Source organism: Sphaeramia orbicularis, chromosome 9 (genome assembly GCF_902148855.1).
Source record: "Sphaeramia orbicularis chromosome 9, fSphaOr1.1, whole genome shotgun sequence".
Lineage (NCBI taxonomy): Eukaryota > Metazoa > Chordata > Actinopteri > Kurtiformes > Apogonidae > Sphaeramia > Sphaeramia orbicularis.
Genome location: NC_043965.1, coordinates 21,785,579 through 21,800,086, shown reverse-complemented (window position 1 = coordinate 21,800,086; position 14,508 = coordinate 21,785,579). Strand labels below are relative to the sequence as shown.

The 14,508-nt window shown below is 38.7% G+C and overlaps 1 protein-coding gene across 2 annotated transcripts; it reads right to left on the bottom strand.

Annotated features, from left to right (window-relative positions):
* Window positions 1-4,996: 4,996 nt before the first annotated feature.
* Window positions 4,997-12,708, bottom strand: LOC115426464 (macrophage-expressed gene 1 protein-like). 2 transcript variants are annotated; one of them, XM_030144598.1, is made up of 3 exons: window positions 12,604-12,708; window positions 11,703-12,184; window positions 4,997-6,977 (listed from the first exon to the last, which is right to left on the bottom strand). In XM_030144598.1, the coding sequence occupies exons 2-3, from the start codon at window positions 12,150-12,152 to the stop codon at window positions 5,319-5,321; spliced, it is 2,109 nt and encodes a 702-aa protein (XP_030000458.1). In that variant the 5' UTR covers window positions 12,153-12,184; window positions 12,604-12,708; the 3' UTR covers window positions 4,997-5,318. The 2 variants fall into 2 exon arrangements, with proteins under 2 accessions (XP_030000458.1, XP_030000457.1); XM_030144597.1 differs by having other exon boundaries at window positions 12,425-12,664.
* Between the last annotated feature and the right edge of the window lie 1,800 nt (window positions 12,709-14,508).

Below are 14,508 nucleotides of genomic sequence, written 5' to 3'. Positions count from 1 at the left end.
TATGTATGACGAATGAGACGCTGAAGCCAAAAAAATGTTAAACAAGAGCTCAAAGTGTTACGCCCTGATGATGGGGAAAAATGATAAAAGAGAAGTCTAAAAACTACACAAACATGACACGTTAACCTTCATCTTGAGTGTATTTTCAGTTACCCACCTGTTTCTCTCATACATGAAAATAGACACCAACAATAAATTGCTGCGCAGCACATCTGCCACGAACTGACAAAAAAAAAAAAAAAAATGTGATTTTAATCATAACTTTTATAAGTGTACTTTCATAACAGGTAAGTGAAAGGTTGTAAGCAAAAAGTAATATAGAATAAAACTATTTTATCTATAACTGTGGTTACTGTGTCTATTGTTTCCATACCTACAAGGCAAAAGCAGTCAACACAGAACAAATGGCAAATCCTCATTTTAACATTCTTAACCTAGGACAAATTAACTATTATCTTTTTTTATCCCTTCCTAATGAATTGTCATCCTGACATATGAAAATCATGAATTATCTTTTTAATCAAGTCTTTCCATGAATTAGGCTATTATTTCTTTTAACCATAAGATGAGAACATAATAACCATGAGACACTCCCCTACAACACAGATGTCATCCCTTGCATCTCAACCAACAGGTTAGTCATGTCTGGGCAAGCCCAGGCAGATTTATTTGTATAGCACAATTCATACACAGGGCGATTCACAGTGCTTTACAAAAATGGAAAAGAGACAGGTTAAAAACACACAATTACAATTAAAACATAATCAATAAAACATAAATAATAATCAATTAAAACAAAGTAAAAGAGAAGAGTGCAGATAGAACCCTTCAGTTCTATGCACAGTTGAACAGAGCCGTTTTCAGCCTGGACATAAACATTGTCAGAGTAGAGGCCTGTCTCATGTCATCAGGAAGACTGTTCCAGAGTTTAGCTGCATAGAACTGAAACGCAGCTTCACCATGTTTAAAGCATTTACCCAGTGTACGTAATGTCATCAGATCAATCATGCAACAATCTGTAAACAATCACTCAAGTTATTCAAAATCCAGGAGAGCATGTGGCATATGTGTATCAGCACTCTACTTGTCCATCAGTCCATTCACAACGACATAAGGTATGTATGTGTCTGCGAACATGTTAACACTCAGTTTGTGAAACAGTCCATCAATGAGTGTATGATGTGTGTATGTGAAAGGGTGTGTTCTCCATACAACAGCAGGCTGATAATTCCAGTTCTGTACCGGAGCTGTCCATGTACTTGCTGCTGGCATGGCTCCATAGGATGTTGTAGGATAGTAGTACATATGGAAGTTCAGTGCCACAGCAACTGGGATGGCCTCGTTGGTCATATGTGAAGACTCTTGGGCAGTGTTTTTCAACTTTGGGGTCGTGACCCCATGTGGGGTCACCTGGAATTTCTAGTAATTGATAAAAATAAAAACTTACTAATAAAAAAATATATGGTGAGTTGACAGACAATCCCAGTACATAAAAGACAAACTGTGAAGCTGAAACTGAAGCTCTGTGATACTGTTTATCTTTAAGGCAAGGCAATTTTATCTGTATAGCACATTTCAGCAACAAGGCAATTCAAGGTGCTTCACACAGGACATTGAAATACAACATGGAAAAAGAAACACATTTAAAACATTATAAAAGAAACATGTAAAAGGTGATTAAAACAGCAAGTAAGAAAACAACACATAAAATCCAAAAATATAAAAAGACACATATTTTACACTTAAATTCTATCTTTAATTCATAGTTTGAGTTCTTGTTTGTTCAGTATTAATTGTCAGGCTTGTAAATCCAAGATGGACTGACTGTACAAATCCTGACCAAGGAAAATCCAGTTCTCCCTCTGTGCAGTAATCTACATCTGGCTTTACTGCCTCTGTCCACAATAATATACATTATATAAACTAAATGTCCTCTAAAATGAACGTTTATTTGCTACGTAGTACAGCAAACTATTACATGATCAAAAACAAATTAATTTTAGCAAGAAATAAAAAATCTCTGTTTTGAATGTCTGGGGTCACCAGAAATTTGTGATGTTAAAATGGGGTCACAAGTCAAAAAAGGTTGGGGACCACTGCTCTTGGGGGTTGTGTCTCTCTACCTGGTCGCTGATACTGTTGTCCATTCCCACTATGATCTTCACTTTTAACAGGTGATTGTGTTCCTGCTATTCTCTCCTCCTATCCTATATTATCTATAACTGTGGTTACTGTTTCTATTGTTTCCATACCTACAAAGCAAAAGCAGTCAACACAGAACGAATGGCAAATCCTTATTTTAACTTTCTTAACCTAGGACAAATTAACTATTATCCTCTTTTTATCACATCCTAATGAACTGTCATCCTAACATGCGAAAATCATGAATTATCCTTTTAATCAAGTCTTTCCATGAATTATTATTTCTTTTAACCATAAGATGAGAACATTATAACCATGACACTAAGCTCCACAGTCACCAGATCTTGGGCCAGATTATAGACAGACATGTTTGATAGTGGTCTCTACCTCCAAAAAAGCAAAGGAGGAAATACATTTTTGGAAGAATGGTGCGCATCCCCCTGGGAGAGAGGGAAAAATTCAATAACAGTGTTTATTAACCCATAAAGACCCGGTGTTACTTTGTGGCAGCTCCCAAATCAATTTTTCTCTTTTTTCACCTTTCTCAAGTGATTTATCACCATTAATTCTAATAGTATGCTCTGTATATTGCCTTTTTTCATTGAAAATCAGGTATTTTCTTGTTTATAATGTACTAATTATGTAGATGTTCCTTAAAGCTCAGATTAAAGTTGAGGGTTATTATATCCAAAACAGAAAACTAAAGAAAACGTTTTTTGTTTTTGTTTTTCTGCAAAATATATCGTTAACTGAACATTAAATAAGTGTCTCTATCCACTGTCACTGATCAAAGTCCATGGATTTTATTAGTGGATCACTGTTGTAGAAGATGATGGTGTTTCCATGTTCAGTATGGAGCCTCTGAACATGTATTGATAGGATTAGTGATCAACAGGTATTAAACACTTTATATCAGTGAATGATTTGAGTCGCTGGTGGATGTTTGGGTCTTTATGGGTTAAACCCGTTGGTTCTACACCTTACTGAGACACATTTATGTTGGTTTTTCCTTTATTTTGTCACCTCTTTTCCTGTGTATCTCCATGTAGTGCAAATCAGACTTGATCATTGCTTTGAAATACATGAATAAAACTGAGTAAAAACATGACAATAGACCAGCAGTGAATATTTTAATGCTTTAATCAGTGGTTAAAGACAAAATATAATGTGTATATATGCAGCACTATAAAGACAAAGATTAATAGAACTTACAAGTAATTAATATAACCATACAGGAAAAGACTTTTATTATTAAACAGCCTTAGCATTTATGTTGCACAGCAAGTGAAGCTGTTTACATATAGTTGCGGAAAAAAATTATTAGACCATCAAAACTCATCAAAAACAATGGTTATGCAATCAAGTATGAACTCTTGTGTGTATCGTGACTAAAACAGACAGAAAAGAAAACATGGAATGTCTAAAAGCACTGTTTTTGACAGTACAATCTCAAGTCCTGTCTCCCCCAGAACTTTGACCAGCATCAGTTTGCTTACAGGAAAAATAGGTCAACAGCTGATGCAGTCTCCACTGTTCTCCACGCTGCTGCGAATCATGGGGAGAAACTGGGCAGCTACGTGAGGATGCTTTTTGTTGATTATAGTTCGGCATTTAACACCATTTTGCCGAACATACTCATCAAGAAGCTGACTGACCTGGACTTCCCACCCCTCATCTGTAAGTGGATTAGCAGCTTCCTGACAGAGCGACCACAGACAGTGAGGGTGGGGGCCCATATATCCTCCACCCGTACACTCAGCACGGGCTCCTCTCAGGGCTGTGTACTGAGTCCATTCCTGTACACACTGTACACGCATGACTGTGCCCCCTTGTATGACTCTAACATCTTAGTTAAATTCGCTGATGACACCGTTGTGGTGGGTCTCATCTCCAGGGGCGATGAGACAGCGTATAGGGAGAAGGTTCAGAGACTTGTGGCTTGGAGTTCAGCGAACAACCTGCATCTGAACACAAGCAAAACTAAGGAGATGGTGATGGACTGGAGGAGGAACAGAGCAGACCCCGCCCCACTACAGATAGATGGGGTCTGTGTGGAAAGGGTGTCCTCTTTCCGATACCTTGGAGTACATGTAGCAGATGACCTCAGGTGGCACACGAACACAGCTGCAGTAGTTGGCAAAGCGCAGCAGAGACTGTACTTTTTAAGACTACTAAAAAAATGCCACCTGGATGTGAATCTGCTGCAAACTTTTTATCGCTCCACCGTGGAAAGTGTGCTGACATACTGTGTCACAGTGTGGTATGCCGGCTGCACAGCCAAGGACAAAAAAGCCCTGCAGGGGGTCATAAAGTCAGCACAGAACATCATTGGCTGCCCCCTGCCCTCCCTGGAGGACATTGCGAACTCTAGGGGGTTGAAGAGGGCAAGGAACATCTTGCTGGACACATCCCACCCTGGCCGGTGCCTCTTCAACCCCCTACCCTCAGGGAGGAGGTATCGGGTTCTGGGGAGCCAAATAAACGGGCTTAGAGACACTTTTTATCCCTGGGCAATAAGGCTTCTAAACAAGTAACTTGGGGAAAACTTTTAAAGCTTTTAAGTTTTTAACTGTTATGCCTAAATATTTATTTTATTTATTTTAATATTTTTATTATCTCTATATTCTTAAGCCTTATTTATATACTATTGTGTTTTTATCTTGTTTATGCTAGATTGCACTGGGGGGGGGGGGGGGCTGCATAATTTCATTGTAACATGAGTACAATGACAATAAAGTTTATTCTATTCTATCTACAATGCCATAGATATTGATGTAAGAACTGAAGTGATTTTGATTATCAAGAAAATAATGGAAAATGGATAGATATCAGCTCTGAAATGAAACTCTTTTGAGCTATTTTTGTTATTATTATATTTGTCCAAACAAGTGTACCTTTAGTTGTACCAGGCATTAAAATAACAAGAAATTGAAGAAAACAAGCGTGTAGTAATAACTTTTTCCATGACTGTATGTCATGTCTGGCTTGTGACCTCACGGGGGCAGTGTTGGTTCACTGTGAAAACAACTTCTGCTTTTGTTTCTGATGCAGTTTGGTGTGTTACAGACACCTGATAGTATTTAATACAAAGTGATTCAAGCCACAGAACATTCAACATTTTGCCGTTTGTCGCTGCTGTGCGCTCTGCTTTAAGCCTCCTCCTGCATTGGAAACATTTATACATCACTATCCTCAGTCCCTCCCTGCATTTCCTGATAGCCTCTAGCCGTCGGAGATCCTGACAGCCCCCTCCTTTCATTTACCAGGAACACTACCCCTATGACCACCGCCACCGCCACCACCAACCCCAGCACCCCGAAGGCTACTCTTGATATCGCTCCACTGGACATAGACTTAGATTCTGGATCGACGTCCGTCGCCATCCCCTTTAGTTCCCCTGGTTTAACCAGTTTCCACATCTTGGTCTGGCCCACCCTGACCCAGATCTTATCCCCCTCTGTCATCACCATAACTGTGTTGGTGCGCTGCATGCTGACCAGAGAAGGTTTAATAAAAGGAGGCAGACGGACGGGTCGCAGCTGACCACCTGTGAACAATCCAGACTGAACGCAGTAAAGAATCTCACACCCATCGCTGACTGTAGCGAGTTGTTGGCTAAATTTGGGAGGACAGCGCCGTTGTCCATTTGCTAGTGGGTTGCCTGACTCACAGCTAAAGAGGCCTGCAAATGGAACAGAGGATCTGGTACCAGCTTCATAGTCTTTACTTACACAAATCACCTGGCCATCAGAGAGAAATTTGACTGGAATGAAACTAGCAGGGCAGCTTTTGGAATTGGTGATGGGATTCAGGAGTGAGGGGCTGTAGATGCCTCCAAACAGATACCCAGAGTTATCTGGGGCCTTTCCATTAACTGAGCACCAGTATGTGTTAATAGTAGCACTGTGAACGTAATAGTTGTCCTGACAGACTTGACTATGGCAAGTGTCAAGGTACAGAAAGCCACAGCTACTCTGTTGGTCATGGCATTGGTATAAATTGTAACTCTGTTGTCTCAGTTCAGATCTCAGTAAAGTGGCCTTGTAAGGAGACCGGCAGGAGAAGTCACCTGTGTCTGGGTTTTTCTGCTCCAGTTCCTTACAAAGTGGACCTGCATCTGAGCTGCGTGGGACACACTCCTGATAGACACCACCAAAGCTGTGGTTTGTAGCAGGACCCTCACAGGACGAATCGTCAATGTTGGCCTGAAAGTTGAAGTTCTTTGAGTTGATGTCAACACAGCCAGGACGTTTGTTGACCTTGTAGTAGCGCTCCACGGCCTTGCTCACCACAAGAGCCACCTTTCCAACAGTAGGCTGAGGCAGGTCAGGGAAGTTGTTGGTGTTTATGAAAAAGTATAAGGGTAATCCTGACCGATCAATAGCGACCAGGTTGTTTCTAGTGCTCTCCTGCCACTTCTGCAGAGTGATACCAGGATAGAAAGACGCACCACCGTAGCTTTGAACAATAGAGTACTGAATGTTGGACTGATAGTCTTGAAGCATTGAGCTCTTCTGGGTGTCCTTACTGCTGATGTTTAACTCGAGTGCATTGAAAAAGTTTAAGCTGGTTTGAGCTTTAACAGATGAGATATCTGATTGATTGTCTGTAACATATGCAGAGCGGAGGTAGTCCTCCTGCACTAATACAGCTCCAGCATCAACACTAGTGATAACATGGGTTCCATAGTCCATGACCATCTTCTCTGATAGATAGGCTGCATTCCTGGTCTGGTTGTTTTCAATAGCATCAGCAACTTCTTTGACTTGTTGAGCGAAGCGAGAGTCCAGAGTGAAGTCAGGGTAAGCCTTAACGGTGTAGATGACGTTACGCACCTTTAAAAGGAACAGAACAGTATTAAATAATATTCTGAAGTGGTTTTAACATCTGGGTGCTCCTATGAAATTGGTCCCTAAAAACAAGACATGTCGGCAAAAAATTCTAACCAGATGTAGACTACTGTTATGAAGCAAGTTTGGAAGCACTTTGGGTCTATTTAAAAAATAAATATTTACTGAGTTAAAAGAGAAACTATTTTTCAGATAAGACACATTTTCATATTTTTTTAATATAATCTCTTATACAAAAATTAGTATGTAACATGGTAAAAAGAACATGAAAATTACATGCGGTTATTTTATTTATTTATTTATTTTTTTTCGAATATTTTTTTATTCTCTCACAGGTACATTTTGGGATTAAAGTAAATATGCAAGGGTGAGTGTTTCACAAAAATGACCACTGTTGCAAAATCATTCACGATTTATATGAGTTTAAATGGGCGGGTTCCACATGTAACGCCAGTGGACACGATGGGTTACACACAAAACCTGGAATGAGACTGAGATTCCTGAAAAACCTGCATGTCTGGATTAGAAAACCCACTAGGATCATCAAATTTAATAGTGTCTTTACTTATAGCAATATATAAGACCATTTCACACCATGTTTTCCAGATCAAATGCACTGATACCTAGGTAGCTTTTTATGTCCCAATTTTGGTCCTATTTTTTTGCCCCAGTATTTGATTAAAAATTCATTAATTTTGGGATGGCTCTGAGCAAGAGTATAATTTTTTTTTGCATTTATCTGAGGTCATCATTAGGTACATCCTGGAGGGAAATGTGTCTAAATTTCTGTTTTATTATTTGGTCTAAAAAAGCTGGCAAAGTGCCAGGTACCAAAATGAACCCAGTTTCATAAAAACAACTATCTATTATTATCCTTCACCTTATTAATTTACTTCACAGGTAACACAGGTACACATATCCCTCCATTAACCATTTATTATGTATTACATATACAGGGTGACCCAAAAAAAACGGGAATTTTTGAAGTGCGTATTGGCAGACATGAGCAAGTGGCAGCACTGCGAGACAGTGACCTTGAGCCAGTAAACACACCCCCATTTTAGTAACCATGGATCAGTGAAACGGGCAACAGTGTGCGTTAGCCATAAAAATGTTTTATAAAAACGGTGATAGTTTGACAGCTGCGCAGAGGGAGTTCCGACGTTTTTACAATTTAGGACGTCATGGTGCTGTTCCATCAAAACATGCGATAAAATATTGGTTTAATAACTTTGAAGAGACTGGATCTGCCCTAAAGAAGAAACCAACAGGACGACCAAGAAGTGCTCGTACTCCACAGAACATTGATGTTGTACGCGAGTCTGTCTTACGAAGCCCACGGCGTTCAATTCGTAAGCAAGCAGCTGCGGTTGAAATGTCCCGGGAGAGTGTTCACAGAATTCTTACTTTAGATTTGAAATTTCATCCATACAAGCTGCAGATAGTGCAACAACTGAGGGAAAACGATTACCAGCTGCGATTAGAATACTGTCAACAAATGATAACAAACATAAACAATGACGATGAATTTCTAAGCAAGTTATGGATGTCAGATGAGGCCCATTTTCATCTCACAGGTTACGTGAATAAGCAGAACTACCGTTACTGGGCAGACACAAATCCTAATGAAGTTCATGAGCGCCCTTTACGCACGAGTAAGGTGACAGTATGGTGTGCTGTTTCATTACATGGGATCATCGGACCTTATTTTTTTGAAAATGAACAGGGGATCTTAGTCACTGTCACTGCGAATCGTTACATGGAGATGTTACAATCCTTCGTTACACCTGAATTGAACAATTTTCCACACGTTCAAGAAACCTGGTGTCAACAGGATGGAGCGACATCACACACTGCACGGCAATCATTGGAGGCTGTGCGAGAATTGTTCGGTAACCGTGTGATCTCAAGATTCGGTAACGTTCCCTGGCCCCCTAGATCACCAGATTTGTCCGTTTGTGATTTTTTTCTTGTGGGGCTATTTCAAGAGTAAAGTGTACACCACTCGTCCAAGAACTCTGGATGAGTTAAAACAGAGAATTCAGGAGGAAATTCACAGTATCCCAGCTGAGATGTTGCAGCGGTCAATGAGGAATCTCAACAGCAGATTTCAAGAATGCATTCGTCCAAGAGGACGCCATCTACAGGAAGTAATTTATAAAAAAATGAAAATTCCGTCATTGTTTCTTAAATGGCATGTTTTAAGGTTTCAATTACTATGAATAAAATATTTTTCTTCCATCACTCTTGGTTTTATTGGATTGTTAAAAAGTTCCCGTTTTTTAGTGTCACCCTGTATTTATTATATCAGTAGCATTTTGGGTCATTCTTGATCTTTATCCAGTGCTTCTCAAGGATTTATTCTGTATGATTATATTTTAAAACTAATATGCTTTCTACTTTTCCCCCTCCCTGATGATCATAAAGGAGGAACAATGTGCTTCGTTCAGTATGAGTCATGTAAGGTAGTAAAACCAGAAGAATAGTGACTGATTTATTATTAAGGAACAAAACTGAAAAACTCAAATAAAATCAAACTGGTAGTTATAAAATATCATCACCCATAATCCCACTATAATGGACGTTCTGTGTCCGACTGATGCGTGTCCGACGCGTGTCCCGATGCTGCAACACGGGAGGGCGTACGAGTGCAATGCCACTGTTGCACCATGGGAGGGCGCTATTGCACAATGACACCACGGGTACAATGCCGCTAGTAATGCATTAATAAGAGCTTCCTAAGGATTAACAAGGACTTAATATGCTTCTGATATTTATGTGAATAAGTAGTTAATGGATAATCTACAGTCCTGTGCAAAAGTGTTCAGCTACTTTTAGTTGTAGAACACACATATTTATGTCTCATTCTCATTTCTTCAAATACAAGATACACAAAAAACTGAACTGAAGGGGTTTAAAGGTAAAAGTCACTATCTAATGTGACCCCTGACCCCATGGAAAGAAGCAGCACAAATAGAAACATCTGAGATGTGTTGAATGACACCTGGTATAAAACTTTTTTTTTTAATTGATGCAATAAATCTCATATTGTCTGAATAAAATGATTAGAGGCATCTTAAGTGCTTTACTTAATTACTCAGTTCTGGTTGTAGTTATTGTCACCATTATAATTGTCTCCATGGTTGTTGCTGTTTGTGTTGTTGATACTTTGTTGTGAGGGTCTTCACCACCTTCTCTCTTGTTCTCTCCCCTTCTTCTACCCCCCCACCCCCACCCCCCATGTCACGTCCGGCATCAAAATGTGGGTCAACAAAACTCATAATAAACACAGTAGAATATCAAAGGGTTCTTTATATACTTTATGAAGTTACCCTTGGCAAAGCAAATTTGTTCAGCACCAAAAGGAACCAGACTACCATTCTGCTGTTAGGACGCTGGACAGGACAAGTAGGGAAAAAAAAAAAGTAGTGTGAGATACTCCCTGGTAAAATGTCCAAATAAAAGAGGATACACAAGCAAAGGTGTTAGAAAAATAGGCAATGATGACTGGGAGTACAGTTGGTGTTGGCTGCTGCCTTATCAGTACAGACAGCTGCCTGTCAGCCAGCTGAGCCCATAAAAGAGGAAAAAAAAAGAAGAAAAAAAAAAAGAGGCATCTTAAGTGCGAAGGGAAGTCACACTTAATACTACCTCTTTTACCTGGGTTGTAGAACCTGTTTTTTTTGTCCCCTGAAACTTTTGTAATTTTTTTTTATTGCTGTACAGTGTACAAGTATGTAAGTACAGCAAGTATGTACAATGTACATACATCCCATATATCCAGATTAATGTTAATACAGGGACAGATGCATATTTATGGTCATTATAACTTTACTTACCCAACAAACCTAATGCTGGCAAAGGACTTCAGCACATTACTGTATATGTGTAACTTAATACTTATTTTCCTTTAAACCAGTGGTTCCCAACGTTATTTGGCTCGTGACCCCATTTTAAGATCACACATTTCTGGCGACCCCAGACATTCAAAAGGAAGACTTTTTTTGTTAAAAATAATTTGTTTTTGATTATGTGATAGTTTGCTATACTATGTTGCAAATAAATGTTAATTTTAGATGACATTTAGTCTATATAATGTATATTATTATGGATGGGGGCAGAAAAGCCAGGTGTAGATTACTGCACAAAGTGAGAATTTTATTTTCCTTGGTCAGGATATGTACAGTCAGTCCAGCTTGGATTTACAAGGCTGACAATTAATACTGAACAAACAAGAACTCAAACTATGAATTATGAAAGAGCTGCAGCATCTGAAACTGACCACAATGAACATTTGAAAGATAAACAGTACCACAGTGCTTCATTTTCAGCTTCACAGTTTGTCATGTCTTTTATGGATTGGGATTGTCTCTCTCAACTCACCATATATTTTTTATTAGTAAGTTTTTATTTCTATTAATTACTAGAAATTTCAGGTGACCCCATTTGAATTCCAGGTGACCCCAAGGTTGAAAAACACTGCTCTAACGTGACTGCAGTGTCTTTCCATGGACTTGAAGTTACAGTAGTTCTTCCTGATTCTGACACATTGCCAGTATTGCTTTTTATAATTTAAAGTAAAATTAATAGATGACCAACTAAATATGACTAATTTGTATAAGTAATATTAATATGACCCTTGTTTTAGTTCTTAATTAATAAACTTTCTTATGTTTTTAATGTTATCCAGTAGGAAAAGTCAAAACTCACCTGGACTCTGGATGTGACCGCGGAGTCTTTGACCTGATGAGTTTTCATCTGTTGGTTCTCTTCAGAATATTTCCCATTGAGCACAGAGAAGAAGGACACTTTTGTATTTATGGAGTGAGATGTTACGCTGGTCTGCTGCATCCAGGAAGTGATAATTTCTGAGTAGGTCTCCACACCCGTCTCCTTTCGGGGGATTACAAACACCTCATCTGGAATGAAGAAGAGCCCATCCTCAGTGGTCTGACAGTAGGTGAAGCTCATGTTCATGACTCGACCCATGTCTATGTTTCGAAGGTTGTCCCAGCCTCCACCGGGCAGCACCTCCATGGCTGTGATGGAGAGGCCTGTGGAGGCACGACATTGTCTGATCCCGTTGGGTGAGTGGGGGATGTGAACAGAGGGCCGCCCATCGATGAGACAAAGAACTAGGAAGATCACAATTTCCATCATGATGGGGCACAAGTCAAGTTCCTCTTTCTGTTCTGAAATGAATCATACAACAAGACAGGTCTTAGGGGGTGAGGATGATATTTTACCTTTCTTTAGTAGGTTGACAGTGTGAGTATCCACAGTATTTAATAGGGTACTTATTAAAAAGATGAAGAAAAAAGCTCAGTAAATATAATGGTCTAAGATTTTAACTTGTTCAACTGTTATTTCTGACTCAGGTGTAGTCTCACACAAATCAAATATGACAAAATCAAAAGTATAATCATATTTACCTTTGGAGAAAAAAAAAAGTACAAGTCCTCGCGTTGTCTTTAAATCAGTATGATTGATATTCCTCTAGTATCCTGAAGTAAACTCTCACTCACAAGAAAACTGCAGAAGTCTAAAGAACGTGCCTGAACATCAAAACTAGAAAAGTAAAGTTTTTCTATTGCATATTCAAAGAACTCACACAGTGGAGGAGTTTGGGCGTATATTCAGTCACAGCTTGTTTTTCTGTTATATCATTCCATAATCCAACACACAACTGTAAGTGAAAGCAAAAGACAGCCACAAGAGGAAATATGTATGACGAATGAGACGCTGAAGCCAAAAAAATGTTGAACCTCAAAGTGTTACGTCCCGATAACGGGGAAAATGATAAAAGAGAAGTCTAAAAACTACACAAGCATGATACGTTAACCTTCATCTTGAGTGTATTTTCAGTTACCTAACTGTTTCTCTCATACATGGAAATAGACACCAACAATAAATTGCTGCGCAGCACATCTGCCACAAACTGACAAAAAAAAAAATTGTGATTTTAATCATAACTTTTATAAGTGCACTTTCATAACAGGTAAGTGAAAGGTTGTAAACAAAAAGTAATATAGAATAAAACTATTGTATCTATAACTGTGGTTACTGTTTCTATTATTTCCATACATACAAGGCAAAAGCAGTCAACACAGAACGAATGGCAAATCCTCATTTTAACATTCTTAACCTAGGACAAATGAACTATTATCCTGTTTTATCCCTTCCTAATGAATTGTCATCCTGACATATGAAAATCATGAATTATTTTTTTAATCAAGTCTTTCCATGAATTAGGCTATTATTTCTTTTAACCATAAGATGAGAACATAATAACCATGAGACACTTCCCTACAACACAGATGTCATCCCTTGCATCTCAACCAGCAGGATAGTAATGTCTAGGCAAGGCAAGGCAGATTTATTTGTATAGCACAATTCATACACAGGGCAATTCACAGTGCTTTACAAAAATGGAAAAGAGGTTAAAAACACACAGTTACAATTAAAACATAATCAATAAAACATAAATAATAATCAATTAAAACAAAGTAAAAGAGAAGAGTGCAGATAGAACCCTTTCAGTTGTTCTATGTGTAGTTGAACAGAGCCGTTTTCAGCCTGGATTTAAACATTGTCACAGTAGAGGCATGTCCCATGTCATCAGGAAGACTGTTCCAGAGTTTAGCTGCATAGAACTAAAACACAGCTTCACCGTGTCCAAAGCCTTTACCCAGTGTACGTAATGTCATCAGATCAATCATGCAACAGTCTGTATACAATCAAGTTATTCAAAATCCAGGAGATTTGCATCTGCATGTGTATCAGCACTCTACTTGTCCATCAGTCCATTCACAACGACATAAGGTATGTATGTTTCTGCGAGCATGTAAACACTCAGTTTGTGAAACGATCCATCAATGAGTGTATGATGTGTGTATGTGTAAGGGTGTGTTCTCCATACAACAGGAGGCTGATAATTCCAATTCTGTCCATGTACTTACTGCTGGCATGGCTCCGTAGGATGTTGTAGGATAGTAGTACATAATATTATTTGGAAGTTCGGTGCCATGGCAACTGGGATGGCCAAGTTGGTCATATGTGAATACTCTTGGGCAGTGTTTTCAACCTTGGGGTCGGGACCCCATGGGAGGTTGCCTGGAATTTCTTGTAATTGATAAAAATAAAAATAAAAACTAACTAATAAAAAAATATATGGTGAGATGACAGAGACAATCACAATACATGAAAGACAAACTGAAGCTGAAACTGAAGCACTGTGGTACTGTTTATCTTTAAGGCAAGGCAAGTTTATTTGTATAGCACATTTCAGCAACAAGGCAATTCAAGGTGCTTCACGCAGGACATTGAAATACAACAACATGGAAAAAGAAACACATTTAAAACATTATAAAAGAAACATGTAAAAGGTGATTAAAAACAGCAAGTAAGAAAACAACACATAAAATCCAAAAATATAAAAACACACATATTTTACACTTTAATTTTATCTTTAATTCATTGTTTTAGTTCTTGTTTGTTCAGTATTAATTGTCAGGCT

What these genes read in the sequence shown, in the direction of transcription:
- LOC115426464 (XM_030144598.1), bottom strand. Translation starts at nt 12,152, where the DNA reads ATGATGGAAATTGTGATCTTCCTAGTTCTTTGTCTCATCGATGGGCGG. An exon ending in CGGTCACATCCAGAGTCCAG is followed by an intron (nt 6,978 to 11,702) that starts GTGAGTTTTGAC and finishes TTCCTTTTAAAG; the next exon opens with GTGCGTAACGTCATCTACAC.